Below are 18,153 nucleotides of genomic sequence, written 5' to 3' on the forward strand. Positions count from 1 at the left end.
AAGAAGGGGTTTATGTCACAATGGGGATATGAAAAAAAAGTATTCATTTATCAACAAAAGACTATTTAAATTATTAAACAATGTGGAATTATATAATTTACAATAATTACTAAGGGTATAAAGATATGGGACCACATACCATGAATACAATTTTATAAAATAAAATGTATTCATTTATTAATAAAAGATTATTTAAAAATGTGTAATTATATAATTTACAATTACTATAGATGTTGCAGTCTTTTTCATATTGGTGTTTCCTGTTTTTTATGTCAGCAGTTAACCACACAATGCAGTGCATTACGGTGATTGTACCACAGTTAAAAATGGGGCAAAATAACCATAGGACACAGCCACTACCTTCTTCAGTTCCTTGATATAAAACACACCCACCAGGCAAATACTCCAAAGTAGGCTATAAACTTAGAAAATAAAAAAGTGCAGACTGTCAGTTCCAATTTTTGGGTGTTGGTCTGCTATATTACAGAGTGAGAGTGAACCCAGTGAGAGAGGGCAGAGGTGCTGTCAGATGGCAAGAATCTTGGCTCTGCCCATCTCTTCTCTCCCCAGGGCAGACACAAGAGGCTGGGTGAGGCCAAAGGGGGAAGACTGGTAAGGCCGGAGGTGTTGGGATGGTGCTGTCTGGGTCTTCCCACTCTAGGGGTCAAAGATGCCATCTAATCCTGGAGCGAGCTCAGGTCCAGGGGCCGATTAAAAACATGCTAAACAGACAAAGGCGAGCAGAAAGAAAGCCGAAGGAGGAAGGAAAAAAATCAATGGGTTTTTTAATTAGAGGTCTCTGAGAGAGAGAGGGAGAAAGAGAGAGAGAGTTCTGGCCAACTCTGCACGCTGACAGACAGAAAGAGAAGGGTCCGTCTCAGGGGAATCTCAGAGCCCCTCCACAGGCTGTGCGAGAATTTTCAAGGCCTGGAATCATTACTTTTTCTGCTTTATTTTCGCACGGAGCCTCGGGAGAGGTGGAGTGGAGGGGTCATGCATTCATCAGAAACATTCAGTCCATACATAAATATAGCACACACACACAATGCAGGAGAGACAACGAGGAAGCATTTAAAATTGGGACAGTGCAGAAAAGAGCTATCTTATGTCATGAAACTAGATTTCATGCAGTTTAGTGACACCCTGGAGGTGAACAATGCAATAGATATGTGCACAGATGTATTTTATACACCCTTTCACTGCCTTTCCTTAAGTTATAAATATCTATGGTAGTTTCCCACAATGCCCTTCGAAAAAAGGTTAACGTCCAATTCATGGTTAAATCCATCTTAGAGAAAAGCAGTACAAGCATGTACCTTGCATTCATTCAATAAAGATTTCATAACTTTAGGGCCTACAAATGACTTTCCAGTTTTTACGCAGTTACCGGGTGTCAGAGCAGGAAGTATTCGGAACATGACACTGTTATACACCTGCATCCACTGTATTACTATTAAAACAGTGTCATTCTCATTCAGCTCTTCAGACTGATAAGAACAGCTAAATGCTTTATGTGCACTTCGTCTGCTTCTTAAGTGCAGCTCACAAGAACCTTAATGGCTTCTTTTTCTGTCCAATCTATACCGACAGGTCACATTCAACAGAAGGCCAATGCAATTCAAACACTGAGGGCAACATAGTAATTCAGCATAGGTTATACCTCAACGATACGGCAACAACACCTGAGGTTTTATCTTTCTTTAAATGCTTTGCGACTGCCTTCATTAAAGCCTATATGGTCAAATAAATATTTTTTCCTTTTTTAATAAAATGAGTAACAGTCTGCTGAAATAGATCCAGCTATTAACACCCAACAGTTCCACTATGAGAAAAATAAGGCAACCATCTAATAGAGATCACAAACGTGTATTATAGGTGAATTACTTCTAGCATTTACAGATAACAGAGACGAATGGGCTAGGCATACAAACTCAACCGTTGTCATCAGCTTTACTGTTGTTAAAAAAGCTTCTAAGTTTGAAATGTAAAATTCACCAAGACAATCCATTTCAGCATGTTAACACAATTTAAATGTTCTGTAAGTAGTAATCCTTCCAACGCAGATTGAAAACTGGACGAAGAACAGGATTATAGGATGCAAGGTTGTAGTTAACATCTTTCCTCAGGCAAATCTCTTTCTCTCGGTCTCATTAGTGATCACTTGGTCATTAGAGTCTTCAGCATGCTTTCATGTACCTCTCAGGGCTCATGAGGTTGAATGGACCACATCTGAACCACACTGAGACTCATGCACTGGGCTACTATATGATACGTTAAGGAGCAACTCTATGCATTGTGCATTGTTGTGACAGCTTTCCTATAGCTCAGTGGTTAGAGCATGGCGCCAACAATGTCAAGGTCATCGGTTCGATCCAAGGGATTGTACATAATTAGAAACAAATGTGTAGTTGAATGCATTACCCTAAATAAAAGCGTAGGCCAAATGCATAAATGTAATTATCAATTAGGCATTTGGCAGATGCTTTTATCCAAAGCGACTTACATTGCATTATCCTATACATTTATACTTAGGTATGTGCAATCCTCTGGGTTTGAACCCACAACCTTGCATTGAAAAACCTCTTATTACCTTGTAAACAAAAAGAACTGAAACTGAATGAGTGTGGGTAGTTGACAAATATACTGTACATGTGTGCTCTGGTGTGACGGCAATTATTTTAATAATATATTATTTCTAATATTTATATAATTAACATTTATATTTAAAATGTAAAATAGCATGAGGGAGATTGATTAATATTTTTTTCCTTTCACACTAATGAACACTGTACAGAAGTTCAAGGCAAGGAAGGAAGGAGATGGGAACCGGCAAACATTTACACATTTAATAAAGTAATAACAGCCGGCGGCCCCTCACGGCCGACCGCAGGTGAACAAAACAATAAATACAAATACAAACATGTTCGGGACCGGTCCTCTCTCTTCGACGGTCCGGTCGTTCGTTCTCTTTTATGCTCCCGTTCTCCCACGTGTTTCGAGACCGGTGGGCGCACAGCTGTCACTCATTAACAATTACTCACCGGTCTCGAACCACGGTCTCGGCCAGCCTACTCCACTACATACCCCCCATCAACCCACACAGGCTAGGGGGTACCCCCTGGGTGGGATGCAGCAACCACGAGACAACGGAGACGGGAGCCCTCGGAGCGACCGGAAAGAGCGAGGGGAACCACAAAAACTGTGGCCCCCATAGAACCATCTTGGGCCCACGTTTAAGGACCACTGTTCTGGATTAGATTGATAACTTTGATAATATTAGTATGAACTTAATTTGATCAAGTTTGGTTTAATAATAAAGTAAAAATTCTTTGTCAAAATAAAATAACACTTGATTTTCACAAGTTACACTTTGGGGTTACGGCTTACATTAACCTAGAAAAGTATTTTTAAAGCAGTGTTTTGTTTTTACTTGTCAAAAGCTCGATCATGAAAAAGTAGGCTCAGGACAGCTGGTAGACAGCTTAACAATAACCATTCATTCAGAATCCTTCAAAAATTGTAACAAAATAAACTCTGCCAAGGTAGATTTAAAATATTTTTTTTGCTCTTCTGTTCAGTCTTTTTTCCCACTGAGTCCTATTAAAAACAGCTTACATAAACTGTGTGTGTGTGTGTGTGCATGTTTGGGGGGTAGAGGCTAGTGTAGACTGCTAACAGTTGATGTAGGGTCCACTCTAATGAGAATGTAACCTGCTGTTGAAAAGGCCTCACATCCACACTCCATTAACTCTGCAACCCAATTACACATAACACTCTGATAGGTCAGAGCCTTGCCGCCTCATTTACATAATAACTCAATGGATACTTGGATGGGAACGAGCTCGGAGGGGAAAGTGTGGCTGTTGCACACAAAACCATAATAACACGAAACAAACCTTACATTATTTGTACTATAGACAAATTACTTTCAAGTGTCATTTTTTGGAGGATCTATTGTCAGAAATGCACTAAAATATACATAACTATATCTTAAGAGGTGTATTACGACCTTATATAATGAGGCGATATGTTTTGAAGTTTTGTTTTAGGTTTTGATAATAAAGCGTTACCTTAGAATGAGCTATTTCTATCTATACACACCGCGGGTTCCCTTGCATGGATTTCACAATGCTGTTTCTACAATAGCCCTAAACGGACAAACTGCTCTACAGAGCAAGTTTCCTATACGTTATATCCTTCTGCAAAGAAGCGAAAACGTAATGAAATCTTAGTTCTTTGTCAGCCACCGTAGTGCTTTGAAAGCGAAGGGGTGAGCCGTTGGTTAAAATTCGCAACCTTACCACTAGATGCCGCTAAATTTTTTAACACTAGACCTTTGAAGGAGGACCTTACATTTGTTAACTCTTCTATACACACAATGCACTATGATTTTAAATGCACATCCAAAGGAATCCATAAAGCCACACAGAATTTAAAACAGATTATGCCTAAACAAAGACGAGAGTAACATTAATAATGAAAATGCTGGTGACAAAACTCTCGAACTTTCTTATTTTCTAAATTCTCTTATTTTTGTATTTATTGTTCACTCTTTCAGATTGTGGACTTAAATGTCATTTTGCATGTAAGGAATAGCAAATAAGTAAACACTTTGGCAGTATTGACTACATTTATGGTGTTTTGAGTTTTTTTTGTCCTTTTGGAGTTCACCGCTATTATAAATAGTTGGTATAAATTTTGTTTGAGTGAGCAAACATTGTCAACATTTTTGCATTAACGACTGCTTTGTCAACAGGCAACTTGTAAAATGTAGAAAAACACTTTTAGCGTTTCATCAACATGACCAATTTCTCAAATACTCCATGGTGTCCTCTGATTTCCATAAAGCTCATCATATTGTGGTAATTTCATTGCTTACCAAAGTCAGAGCAGAAAACCCAAGGCAATAAATAAATCAAGTCAACAGACAGGGTGGAAATCCAAAAGGCTCAGAAGCACGCTTACCTCTATGACTTGAAAGACGGCAGGCAGGAGACGGCTCTCTCTAACAAGCCTGTTGGGGAAAACACAGGCACATGTGAGCGCATATTTAGCTTGCGACACACATTTACTTCATGGCGCTGGCGCTGCGTTCTATCTTTATTAGTGTGACACTTGTGCGTGCGTTTCGGCTTTGGCGCTGAACAGGACCGCTGAGGTGTGAACGCTCTGCTGTGCCAAGATCAGTCAGCTGGGAAAATGACCTTTGACTAATCCAGTGACGAGTGAAAGAGAGGGAGAGGGAAGTATGTTGATGAATAGATGAAAGAGTGATGGAGGGAGCAAGTGGAGGGAGAAATACACGACAATACGGCTGCGTTTCAAGATCTACCCACCAAGACAGAATTCTTCTGCATCATACATTGAATGTGCCAAAAATGCAGTTTAAACTCTCTAAAATGCTGTCTAGGCAGGCGGCTTACTATCGAACATCAAACACTGAGATGATGTCCGAAAATGCTGACTAGCTTGGCACCTCAGTGGGTTTGTATCTTTAAATCGAAAGTTTGATTGTGCCTACATTGGCCAAAAGTGCCGTCTTAGGAGGTAACTCGATAGATTTGAACAAGCAGCCACAGAATGCTCTAGAGGCCACGGCTCAGAGGAGTAATGCAAGTCTTTATTGAAAATGACTTGCCATGCTCTCCTATTGATTAAACTCTTTCATTCACCGACAATTACCGTATGTATGCAAAATGCTTGAAGCAGAACGCCACAACACTGAGAACAAAAGAGACAGACAGAATGAAATGAGTTAAGGGTCACATGTGGAATACTTATGGTGCCCTTGCCAGTCAATACGGTGATATATTACTTAGCAAGTGTTATTTTCCCTAGAGTGGGGCGTCTATGGAGGATAGAACAGGACTTTGAGTTCTGAGAGAGAGAGAGAGAGAGAGAGAGAGAGAGAGATGCCCAGTACCTGAGATAAGGTGAATGCAGAGGTCTATAGGAGTAAATCTCCCACTGAACTTGCTGTATTCTTGCTATATGAGCCCAAAGCCACAGGTTGAGAGAGAATAATCCTCTTTCTCCGTTAAAGTCTACTAGAAGGCAGCCATGCTCCAAATCTGGGATTTAGGGATTTTTAGGGTTAAAAAAATCTGAGAAAATAAAGAGCCAGTTTTACAGCTCTAAAATTTGTTTTAAGGAAGGGATTGAGGACAAAATGGAATCAACAACCAGAAACTGTGGCAGTAACAAAAATACAATTCTTTTTATAAAAATCCTAGAAATCCAAATTGATCTCCAGTGGTCTTAAATCCATCTTTATGATGTTTCTGATACGTTTTTGTGGAATTGTGGTGTGGGATGATGTCACACGTTAATTAATATATTTGTGACGTCATCGCGTAGTTTTTGAGTTGCAACTTTACAACCGTTTTGCTTCTACTTTCTAAACATTTTGTATTTTAATACAGCCTTTTCTTAATAAAGCAGTTGACTTGTACACATTTTCTGTTTCTGTTGTCTTTTATAATTGTGACATCGTCTGACAAAATCACAACACACAACACAAGAGAGGAGATTTTGGCTATATTATTTCACACAGTGTCTGAATAACAATGTGCATTTTGTGTGTATTTACAGACAAACTGTATTCGTCTTTACATAGCGTATCAAACAGTCAGTAACAGTGTAACGTTTGTCATTCAAAACTCGGCCGTAGTACGGTGAACTGAATGTGCTGTGTCTCCCTGCGCATATTAGATGCTGATCCCTGCACCGGGAAGCGTAACCGACATTTTCCCACTGAATGAAAGCTAAGTTTATCAAAAAAGACGCTGGGCTTGTCAGATTGCTGATCTACTGAAGAAATATAAATAAAACTAGTGGAAGAACTTCTGATTTAGCAACACTTGTGGGATAAATTAGGAATGAATGGGAAAGAGTGTCACCAAGAAGCAGTAGCTGTGGTTGGGAGGATTATTGGTGTGGTGGTGGCAAAATAAATATAGCGGAAAATGGCGGTGCCGTTTTGACAAAAATTGTGATATTAGTAACTGTGAATATTAATGTTAATACTACACAAATAATGATTATAATTATCGTAAATAATTCAGAACCAGTTATTTTGTTGACACTGTGATTTTAGGTAAAATACACAACATTTAATTTTAATTTGAATAATTATTTATTTCTTAAATTTGAAGAAAATAAAATGATAAAATGATATCAACACTGTGAATAATTTTGGCTGCCATAATCATGTAGTGAAAATCTGATATTGTGACAGCCCCTGTGGGAAAACAAAACAAACATTTAACCACAATATGAATCACTCATCTTGCAAGAGGGGTGTATAATATAATTGTGGCCAATACTATGTTCTCAAAGACAAGGTGCCCAACCCATTGCAATATTAAAGCAAGGTTTAACATGTCTACTAAAAGGCTTTAGGATGAGCAAAATTAACTAAACTATGAATATCAGGAATCCCATTATAGCAGTTTGGTATTTATAGTACAGACAGTATAAGTCTGAACTCAAGTCTCCCACAAGAGCACGAGAGCTCAATATTTCTGGGCCGCAGTTCTGACAGTTGATAGCTGTACTGAAGGAACTATTAAAACAAGGAATACATTACCTGCTCCAAAAATAACAAATTTACTCATACAACAACATAAAATAGACAATCACCCACAGTACACAAAGCACACTGACAGAACAGTGACGCACGTTGAGCAATTGGCACGCTCGAGTGTGTACCCATACGCCCTATCCCCAGCCTGCTTATTCAGAATAGTCAATGATCTCTCATCTGTCTGCGCTTTCCTTCCCAACAAACATCATTACCTCTGCAATTACCAACAAACACTGGAGCCGAAACAAAACACACACTCCGGCTACAACGGAGTAAGCAGGCATAATGAATAGGACTACTTCATCTCATGACACACCAGAGACAGAGTGAGCGAGAGCGGCCTTTTCTCGCTGAAGGCTTATTCGTGTCCGGTATGTGCTCCATTAGGTCTTTAATAGGCAAGCAGCCCAGCAATGAGATCAGTCATCCATCTCTCTGAATGACGGGCGTTTGCGGAGGCAAATGGGGTCAACTGGGTGGGTGGGAAAATACTGAGCCCTTCACTTACGCAGCCTTCCAATCTGGTTTCTGACCCACTTACACGGCGTGCAGGCGAGGTCGCAGGTCTCCAGAAGCGCAGTTATTCAGACCGTACCTGCATGAACTCAATGTGGTTCACCGTAAAATGGAATCTGGGGAATCTCACAGTAAAGAATAGGCAGTGGACAAATTTTACTCTGAGGTCAAAAAATAAATTATATTTTTCTTAAAGAAAAAGGAGCGTATGTTTATGAGCATAAGGATTCATTGTTGCAAAATTTAATGATGTCTGGTGTTCTCTTCCTCACCAGTAATGAGAATCAGCACGGAATGATTGGAATCGCTAAAAACCCAAAAGTAAAATAATTCAGAGACATTCGGTAATGAGAATTTGGGGGTGAGGGGAAGGGTGTGCTTAATTGTTATGGAAATAACGTCACAATGCAAAACATTGTGTCCTAAAAAGTCATCTTTATGCAGTGAAACATCTTTTTTTTAACTGGCTGGTTAACCACTATAGGACAGTGCATCGTTGGAGAAACTGCTTAGTCACGACTGTTTTCCAAAAACATATTAACTTTGTCGTACATTTGTTATTTGAACCACTTTAGTTTAACAATATTGTCGATGACACCACGCAGGTGGTGGTGTAAAAAGGTAGTAGTAATCCGTCTAAATCGAATTAATGTCCTACATTTCTAATTTCTCTAAATAACATATATTTACGTATACTTACTGTATAAATAACGTTGCTTTATCCACATGCACACTTTTTTTTTAAATACAGTGCTTTTATACTTTTGACAGACTAAAAGACTTAAAACAAAATGTTACATTTTAGAATGATGGACATGAAATTTTTGCACCGTTTGTTGCTGTCTTATTTTGCTCAAGAGCACGATGTATGCAAGACTACATGTCATAATAACAAGGAACTATGCTTCTCAAGAGCTTTAGTTCCAACCACGCAACTTTGCAGTGCTTGAATCATTGAACTATGCAGGTATGACAGAACTTGTGACCATGGTTAGCCAACGATGCTTATGGGAAACGTACCCCAGCCTAGGACAGATATAATCCATATTAAAATTCCAAAACACCTTTAAGCAGAGATAAAGTTCGTTCCAGCCATCTTAAATCTGTGTCTCTTATATCGCTTGGTCCACAAAATGAGATTTGGGTTTGTGGGTCCATACTCCAAACAATACACACGTCACTTTTTTGTTGGCATCAAAAGAGCGATTTCAACCGTGCTAAGCAGCCTTTTTACGGAACCGGGACTTTTCCAGTTTGGCATTTCCACTGGTAAATGTCAGCGAAAGACACTAAAGCAACTAATAAGAGAAAGTATGCACATAATCTTTACGCCTGCAGACAACCTTTGCATCAGATCTCCAATCATTTGTTGAGGACAGTCGCCGCCAAGCATTCCTCATTTCCTCCTCGTAACAGCCGTGACATTTACCGGCCCACTGGGGCAGAGACGCTATCAGAGCCGGCGTTGGGTGTGATTTCTCCACCTCTGTGTGTCACTTTGTTCTAGTGTACTACCAAATAGATCCATTACATAGATTCCAGACACACCATCTGTGCATCTGTCCATCCATCTCTGTCTGGAGCGTTCAGCGGTCTACCCTGCTGTCAGGGGCCGGCGTTTGTAGCTGGAGAAACCTTGCTGCCCACACATCCCTTCAGTCCTGAGCAGCCCACATAAACAGTGGTGAGAGAATAATAGCCGGTTACACATGCAAACACATCATGACACTTCTACAGGTTGAGCACCATGGACACAGACAGCTTCCCCACACAACACGTCCAGTCCAATATCTCGCTAACAGAGGGCATCACCTTACACTGCAGTGGAGGTCAGGAGTCCTTCACTGGAGGAGAAAGATATCTAAATATTCATGCTTCGCTTGACTGGAAAGAGTCGAGTTTGATATTTAAAGCTGCAGTCTGTAACTGTTCTGGTCAAAGTAGTTGTGAAGTTAAAATCTACAATTCCAAATGTTTTCATGGAATATTGCAGTATGTATTATAAATAGCTTATCAGTGTGGGTCATTCCCTGTTTAAAATTCATGTGCTTTCATAATCTTCAATCAAAATCTGAAAAACTCTATTGGCTATCCTTCTCTGATGACGTCAGACGGTTTGGGGAGAGCATCTGTTAACTTCTGCCCTCCATCCGTCAGCCTGCTGCCAGTTCCATTTCAAAACGCAACACCTGTTTTTACACATCCCATCAATTCACAATGGAAAACACAAGCCAAACCCACTATTTTACGCGATATTCCGTTTCCCTAGGAAATGCGTAAGAATAAGAAGTAAAAACTTCCCAACTTCCAGTACACATGTATTTTAAAAATGAACAAATTGTTGTATTCGCTACAATAAACTTAGAGCTGTCAGGTGATGTTTTGTATGAAATTTCAGTTTAACTGTAATTTTCCTTTATTTGGGTTTAAATTAGTGAAATACTAAGTAACCTGCAATTCTATCTTTCAAACAGAGATGGTGATTATGAGTCAAAAGTTAGGGATTGAAGCGTTAATTTCAAAATGTCCATGTTGTTTTAGAGATTTCTGTAAAATGTCCCAATTTTCCAGGTCAGGAAAACCAATTTAGAATTTTCCATATCCTGAACATCAATTTCATTTACATTATGCATGTTATGAATGTTTGAATATTGGCCTGGTGGGTAATGCACATACATGCTTCATGTGACGATGAGCAAAATTATGCATAGGCATCAAGTTAAGGACCAACAAAGTTGCAAAGTCCCCCCCTAAAAGTTGTAGCAATGTGATAAATCTGCCTCAGCTATTTACATGCACTCTCAACCCTTCACAACACCAACACAGTCAATTAAATTGTATTCATTTACACCCTCAATGTGTGAAATCTTCTCCCTGTGCTGAGACCGAACACTAAATTAAGAGTTTAATCCAAACAAACTGGTTAGAAACTAGTTAATCATCCACAACCTAAGCATTAGCCAACGTAATCCAGAAAAAACACTCTTAACACTGATAAAATTAACAATAAATAAAGCCACCCGGCATTGCCTCTCTTAAGTACACATATATATTTCGGAGTCTGCACAAAGCCGAAGTGGCCAAAGGTTCTCGATAATTGGAAAGTTTGAACTGCTATCACAACCGATAATAAAGGAGCCGCACAGCTCGTATGAAACCTGCTAATGTTCCTCATTTGCAATCTCATTTCGCCTGGAACCCATCAAGAGAAGGTCTGGGCTTTTTAGGACTTTATCAAGCACTGGCAAACGCAATTTAATTTCACCATTGTGAGTGGAAATGGCTTCACGCAGGAGGGGGGTTGGCGCGGCGTTGGGCGAACACTTTCCGATTGGTGACATCAATTTGAAAAGTTCAGCCGTGTGGCTGCGCCACTATCAGTACCAAGAAAGACAATGTGCAGGAGGCCAGCAGGAGCCATTAGGGAAACAGCGGGGGATGAGATAAGAAACACACACACATATGTATGTACACACGCTTTCTCACATGTGCACGCTCAGACACTCGCTACAGTTCATACAGAGAGATGGCGAGTACAGGGCAAAGAAAGAAAGAGAACGACAAAATCTTTGAGAAAATGAAAGGTGGAATATTCATGTTTGTTTGTGTGCGTACGTGTTTGCCAGTCTATAATTTCTCTATATGCAAAAGTAGTTTGAGAAACTACACGCTATACATACTAACTAATACTGTGTAGTGTATAACACTGATCAAACTATAATTTGTCTAGATCAACTGTAAAACATGAACAAGTGACAACTAAAACACAACGTTAATATTACATCATTTAATATGGGTCACTTGAATGAGATACAGTTATCAGTTTATAGAATATTTAGAAAAGGTCCATATTGATTGAGATATGGAAATAAAATAAATTAATTCTTTTTTGCATGTATTTTTTTACATATGGCACAAATACAGATCTAAAAATACACAATAAACCCAGGTGAACTGTTATGCTTAATAACTTGTGAAAAATTAGCTATGTATTAATAAATACACTTTCCCTATAATTTAGCTGTGGGGTATATCGTACCAAATGCTTTGGGTTAAACTGTTTAGTGCATCAAGCAATAGTAGAATTGCCTCCAATGCAGAAAATTCTAGTATTATTATTGCAAAATGTAAAATAAAATGTGTCAATGCATACAAATATTCTGAATATGAATCTGGGTGGTTTATAAACGTGCAAATAATATGTAGAAATAATAGACTTTGGAAAGAGATTAGTCAATAGCATTAGTAAACTTTCACAATTACATCCATCTTTTTAATTACATTCCCCTTGCATGGGATTCACCATATTGTTTCTACAGTAGCCCTAAACGGACAAACTACTCTACAGAGAGCGTTTCATAAATATGTTAGCTACTTTAATTCAAATGTGATGACATATTAGTCCTGTGTCAGCTACCGTAGTGCTTTGAAAGGGAGGGGCGAGCGGTAGAGTGAGCTGTTGGTTGGTCGCCACTAGATGTCGCAAAATTTTGACCTTTAAAGCTTCAATTTATAACTTTTGCCTCGCCATCTTTTCATCTCTGTATGAAACATATTGCAGGTTTCTTTCCAGACTTTTTAGGTGGGTTGAACAAACATGTTTGTTACAACAAACATTATCATGCAAAATCATACCCGACAGTACAAATTAAAAATCGTTATTTTAAGCTGACTGTTTGAATTGATTTTTGTTTATTTTAAAACCAAAAAGTTGCAGACTATAGCTTTAAAATGCATATTCTTTTCACATTATTAAAAATGATTGATTCTACTCATTAACATGACAGCTTACTCCTAAAGTGCACAGCAGAATCACAAGTTAATTTCCACAACAAAATATTTGTACCTGTGTCGCGCTTTTTTCTTGCCTAGAGGACTTGTTAAAAATGGCACATCATCTTTTTATTGAAAAAATATTTTTCATATATTGCAGCAGAAGGCAGTCTGCAGGTGCATCTTTAAATCCACTTAAAAAGTTTACTTCCCCTCGCTCTGACCTACTTTAAAAAATTTCATGATCAATAATCTAATAACGCTAAGTTCATGAACACACAGGAGAAAAGGCTTAATGAGAAATCCATCAAAACAAACTTCTGACCAGTGCTTCCTTTTCCACCCAGCAAATATTTGTATTATGAAATGGCCAGCCGCTGACTTGTAGTTTAAAAATTAAATTGACTGTTTAGAAGCTGCTACTGGAGGTGAGCATTGCTCACTAGAGAAAACATTTTCCAGTGTCTTCCAGGAGGAAATAAGATAGCTGACCTGCGTTACAAACATCTCCCATCAAGAACTTATGGAAATACTGTACATAAATAAAGAGATTTACTGCTTATCTGCAAACTGAATCAAACTAATTCAACTAAACTATTTTTTGTTCAAAGACGAAGGATTGGTCCACTCAGCCCTGCTGGGATGCAATAGCACATCCACCCGGAGCCCAATCATTTAGAAGTAGCTGGGTCATTCTCACAAAACCACTGAAACATTATGGCAGTAAAGATATTAATTTAAAAACAAATAATTTGCTAACATGATCAAAACAATTATAATAATAAACAATTAAGTACTCCAACTTACACAAAATATGTTATATGTAATATGTTTTAATTTAAAATATTCTGAAAAAACAATTGGATGTTCTACTGGACATTCATAAATGACAAAAAAAACCTTAACAGAAAATGAATGTATAGATAAAATGAAGAAATAGTGGAAATGAAAAGCATCAATAACTGAAATTCTTACAGTATGCTCTGTAACATATTTAAATGAATATTTAAACACACGTGCTGTAAAGATATTTACAGTAAAGTTAGATTTTATGTGAAGAAACACATCTACATGTACCTTTCAAATAGTTAACACATTACTTTATATTTTTATAGTAAAAAGCCTAATATTCTCCTTTTCACGCTGTGTACACAACTTTTTTCATCCTCATTACCAACACAGGCAGTTTTTCGCATTTATTTTTTTTATATTAAAATATAATTTAATGTCTTTTTATGTATGATTAATAACAACTTGCTTAGGCATCATGAATTCGCTTCTTTAACAAAACATGCTATTGGATGATTTTTTTTGTGTCAAACTGTCAAAATGAATGCGTTAAGAGAGGTCATATAGTGCGAACACATGTTTTTCTCTGTCTTTGGTGTGTTATAAGTTTCCCATGCATTTATTAGACATGTAAAATTGTGTCGGAACTAAAGATACATTCAATCTAAGAGCGAATGCTCAACCAGACCTGCCTGAAACGGCTCGTGTAACCACACCCCCACAAATCTACGCCAGTTCATGGTATGATTTGACAAAGACCGTCCAAATGCATATGCAAGTACAATTGTTTTGGTAAGAATATGGTAAGAGGCGTTACATTTCCGTCAGACGATTGCAGTATTCAACCAATCACTACGCAGTGGGTAACTGGCCAATCATAGCACACCACGCTTTTCGAGCGATGAGCTTTGTTAACTATCCGTGCGTTTCAGAGAGGCGGGGCAAAGAGGAGATACAAACATCCACGGTATGTGGAAAATACAGCGATTTTTAACCTTAAATCGTGTATACACCTTGCATTACATCTAAAACAATCGATAATATTCCTTTTAGCCGTGTCATATTACTCCTTTAAACATGTCATACCTTGTTTTTAATGAACTAAAAGGACATTTGTTAATGCAAGTGTATTTAAGAAAATCATGTTTGACATCTTGAAACCAAGATTTCGAAAAATCACCCAGCTTCATATTCTGACATAAATTGCAAATGACAAATTATCCTTTGGTGTCCGTTGATGTCCTTCACTAGTACCTCTGACTTCATGTAAAATAGTGTATTTTTAGAGGTTCCTATGCCAAAAGTTATTGAAGTAAATAGGAATGAGCACAAGTGCATATACACCACGGTGTTAAGAGTGTTGTTGTTTACCTGCTGACAGGTGGGCTGTGCTCCGTGAGGGACACCAGCAGTTTAAGGGCATACACAGGAACAGGGTCTGGCTCCTGGAGTAGAGTCGCATATCTGCAAAGATGATTCACATAAGTAGACTGTAACCATGAACAACATAAAAATACATTTACAGTACAAATAAAAATAATAATTACAAATCGGCGATAGAAATGCTGCCTATAAAACAAAACTCTTACACAAAAAGACATTCTGCTTAGAACGGAACACATTTACAAAGTAAATGTGACTTGTGGAGCGTAGCACAATAGGCAGAGCAATGTTTTGAGTGTTTGACTAGTCTATGACAAGCAGTCATAAATCGCAGTGCATGCACGTCGTCTGTGGTCTTGTTGTCGGAGCACTTCTAAGACATGCTATGACTAGTCACAGACACGATGACACATTTCAAACTTGTCTGATATCTAGACATCTTCACGCCTAGACAAAATATGTCCAAATCAGTGTAAAAATCACCACAAGCTCCTCCCCCTGCCTCTTCTGCAATGTGTGTGAGGTTTTTTGAAAATGACAGCTGGGATCAAAGCTTAATTAGAATGAAATTAGAATGTAGCTTGCCAACTAGTGTCACAACTACTAAAGTTACGTAGTATGCACCGTGCTTAAAGGGACAGTTCAGCCAAAAATAAATGAATTGTTAGGTACCAGGTTGTCAGTCTGTAACATTCTGTCATATGGAAAAAGTCATATGGGGTGAGTAAATGATGACAGATGTAACAATGCCTCTCCAAATTACCGAATCGCTGGTGATGTGTAAATATGGGAGGGTTGGAGCGAGAGCAATATGTAGGTGAGTCGTCTTACTGTGGCAGCAGAGCCTCAGAGATGAGCGTCAGCAGTCGTGTGTTGGAGGATGTGTTTTCACCAACTCCCTCTCTTTCCCTCTCGCGCTCATCCACCTCCTCTTGGCTTAGCAGCAGCAGCGTGATCTCTGACAGTACACGCAGACTCACAATACGCCACTCCACTGGGACAAGCACACACACACACAGTTAGATTTACACATGATAAAGTACATACATGTAAGGCTTAAGGTTATGGATGTGTGCATGAGGTCACAATCGTTTAGCTTTGGGTGTACATTAATAGTTAGTAGTATGGACACGTTTGACTGATATTGTCTCTTAAAAACCTTTTTTTTTGAAGGCTTGTAAAGTTTTGGACCAATATCAAGTCAAAGCAGATTGTAAAACAAAATCAGCTAATAAGCTTCCAGCATACAAGACCAATAATAGAGTACCGCAGGGATGACATATTTTTGAATGCAAAACCCACAAGCGTTTGAATTTAAGCACTTCCGGCTCCTTCGCCCAAAATCAAGATTTTTTTAATGGGCTTTGGTTAAATGTTTGAAATTGATTAACAAAATCATACAATAGCAGTTGCTAACAAGTTGTTAAAATTGACTAAAGTCCTTGTCGAGGACATTAAACGTCATGACATGTTAACATCTCACAAATAATGCAACGTAGATATAAACTCAAAACACGTGGATTCAGATTCGTTCACGGAGTAATTACTTACAAGGAAAGACCTTTTTAATAAAGTTTGCAAATATTTTCAGTGACTTGGTGGTGACAGTAATATCAAGCGACCGTGTAAGTCGTGTAAACCTCTGGTGATCGTATTAAGGCTTCAAAAATAACAAATGTTGAGTTCATTCAATAATAAAATGAAACTTTTAATAATAGATTAATAATTAGATTTAATAAAAGATAATCTTGATAAACAAAATGGTAACCTCGGATCTTATTTTTTTGGCTATCTTGGGGAAAATCTGTAGGCTTTCGGTCGAGAGAAACAGTGCGGCGCTACCTTCTGGGTTGGCCCTCAAAAGTATGTCCCCCCTGCGGCACTCTACACAGTTTAAAAATAAAGGATGCACCTCATTAAATTGGTAGAGAGAATCTACAGATTGTGCAAAGATATAATCTAGAACAGTGTTGCTCATCTGGTGGGTCACAAGAATGTTCTTAGTGGGTCGCGGAGCGTACAGTCATCAACAACAAAAAACGTAATTCTAAAAGTTACGAGACTTTTATTTTGAAAGACGTGTGTGAAAGCTTCTGGTAAATGCATGCTAGCCGTGAAGGATTTATAAAAAGGTATGATATTTTATTAATCTTCCATGTTAGTATTGTGAATTCAACATGTCAACACTTGTTTCCATAACCCCAAAATGTCATGTTATTTTCGCTTTGTGTTATTTTGTATTTGCTTATATAACGGTATTGGCTCAAACCAACGATTTTATTAAAAAGCTGTACGGAACTGCTATCTAATAGCCTTAACCTTAATTTATAGGCTGTTCATTCATCAGTATTAGTCACAAATTATGGTTAGTATTTTAGTATAAGTCTATTTTCTTTTAAACAAACGACATATGACGTCATATATTCTAAAAAGTGGGTCACGGCTTGATGACTATGGGAAAATGTGGGTCCCATGGCCAAACCAGTTGAGAACCACTGATCTAGGAATAATTTGTTTTAACCATTTATAGTAAGTAGATAATTCACATGATTTTTGTGCTGTTTCATAGCATTGATGAATTTTCTATTACCGAAAAAGCAGCAAGGTATTTTTAGTTTACTTTGAAAACTTTTCTGTTCATTGAAATCAAATCAAATATTGACCTACAAATAATTGGGAAATATGTAAACTAAACAATTTTTTTATATATTTCCTCTAAAATAAATCTGAAATAAGTTAAAAGCACTTTAATTATAATAATAAAAAAAACTAACATAAGACTTGAAATAAAAATAAATGAACCTTAAATAGTAACATAAAAAAGAAGCATATAAATAATTAAAAGACAAAAGCATACAACAAAATTGCTAAAACTTGAACTAAAATTAAAATAAAAATCTAAAAATAAAAGCCAATTTAAAATATTATCAAAACTAAACTGAAAAGTATAATAACTTTGCCGAGAACTAATAAAAATGAGCAAACTTTCGATTGGTACTGTACTGCAGGTGAAGTGTGTCTTACCATTCTTACTGTAGGCGAGAGACGCCAACGGCGGTACAATCAAATCCACAACCTTGAAAAAAAAAGCAGACAGAAGTCCATTA

At 37.9% G+C, this 18,153-nt stretch overlaps 1 protein-coding gene across 2 annotated transcripts in view; it reads right to left on the minus strand.

The window, feature by feature from the left end:
- Window positions 1–18,153, minus strand: part of ulk4 (unc-51 like kinase 4) — a 138,315-nt gene that overhangs the window by 43,553 nt on the left and 76,609 nt on the right. Inside the window, exons 28-31 of one of the 2 annotated variants that reach the window (XM_056763081.1) lie at window positions 18,071–18,122; window positions 15,878–16,040; window positions 15,035–15,127; window positions 4,966–5,014 (exon numbers count right to left, since the gene is read on the minus strand). In XM_056763081.1, coding sequence (XP_056619059.1) covers window positions 4,966–5,014; window positions 15,035–15,127; window positions 15,878–16,040; window positions 18,071–18,122 — 357 coding nt within the window. Of the gene's footprint in view, window positions 1–4,965; window positions 5,015–6,009; window positions 6,105–15,034; window positions 15,128–15,877; window positions 16,041–18,070; window positions 18,123–18,153 lie in introns of those variants that run through there. The other variant, XM_056763082.1, reaches the window with a different exon arrangement.

This window comes from Triplophysa dalaica, chromosome 12 (genome assembly GCF_015846415.1).
Source record: "Triplophysa dalaica isolate WHDGS20190420 chromosome 12, ASM1584641v1, whole genome shotgun sequence".
In the NCBI taxonomy this organism is placed as follows: domain Eukaryota; kingdom Metazoa; phylum Chordata; class Actinopteri; order Cypriniformes; family Nemacheilidae; genus Triplophysa; species Triplophysa dalaica.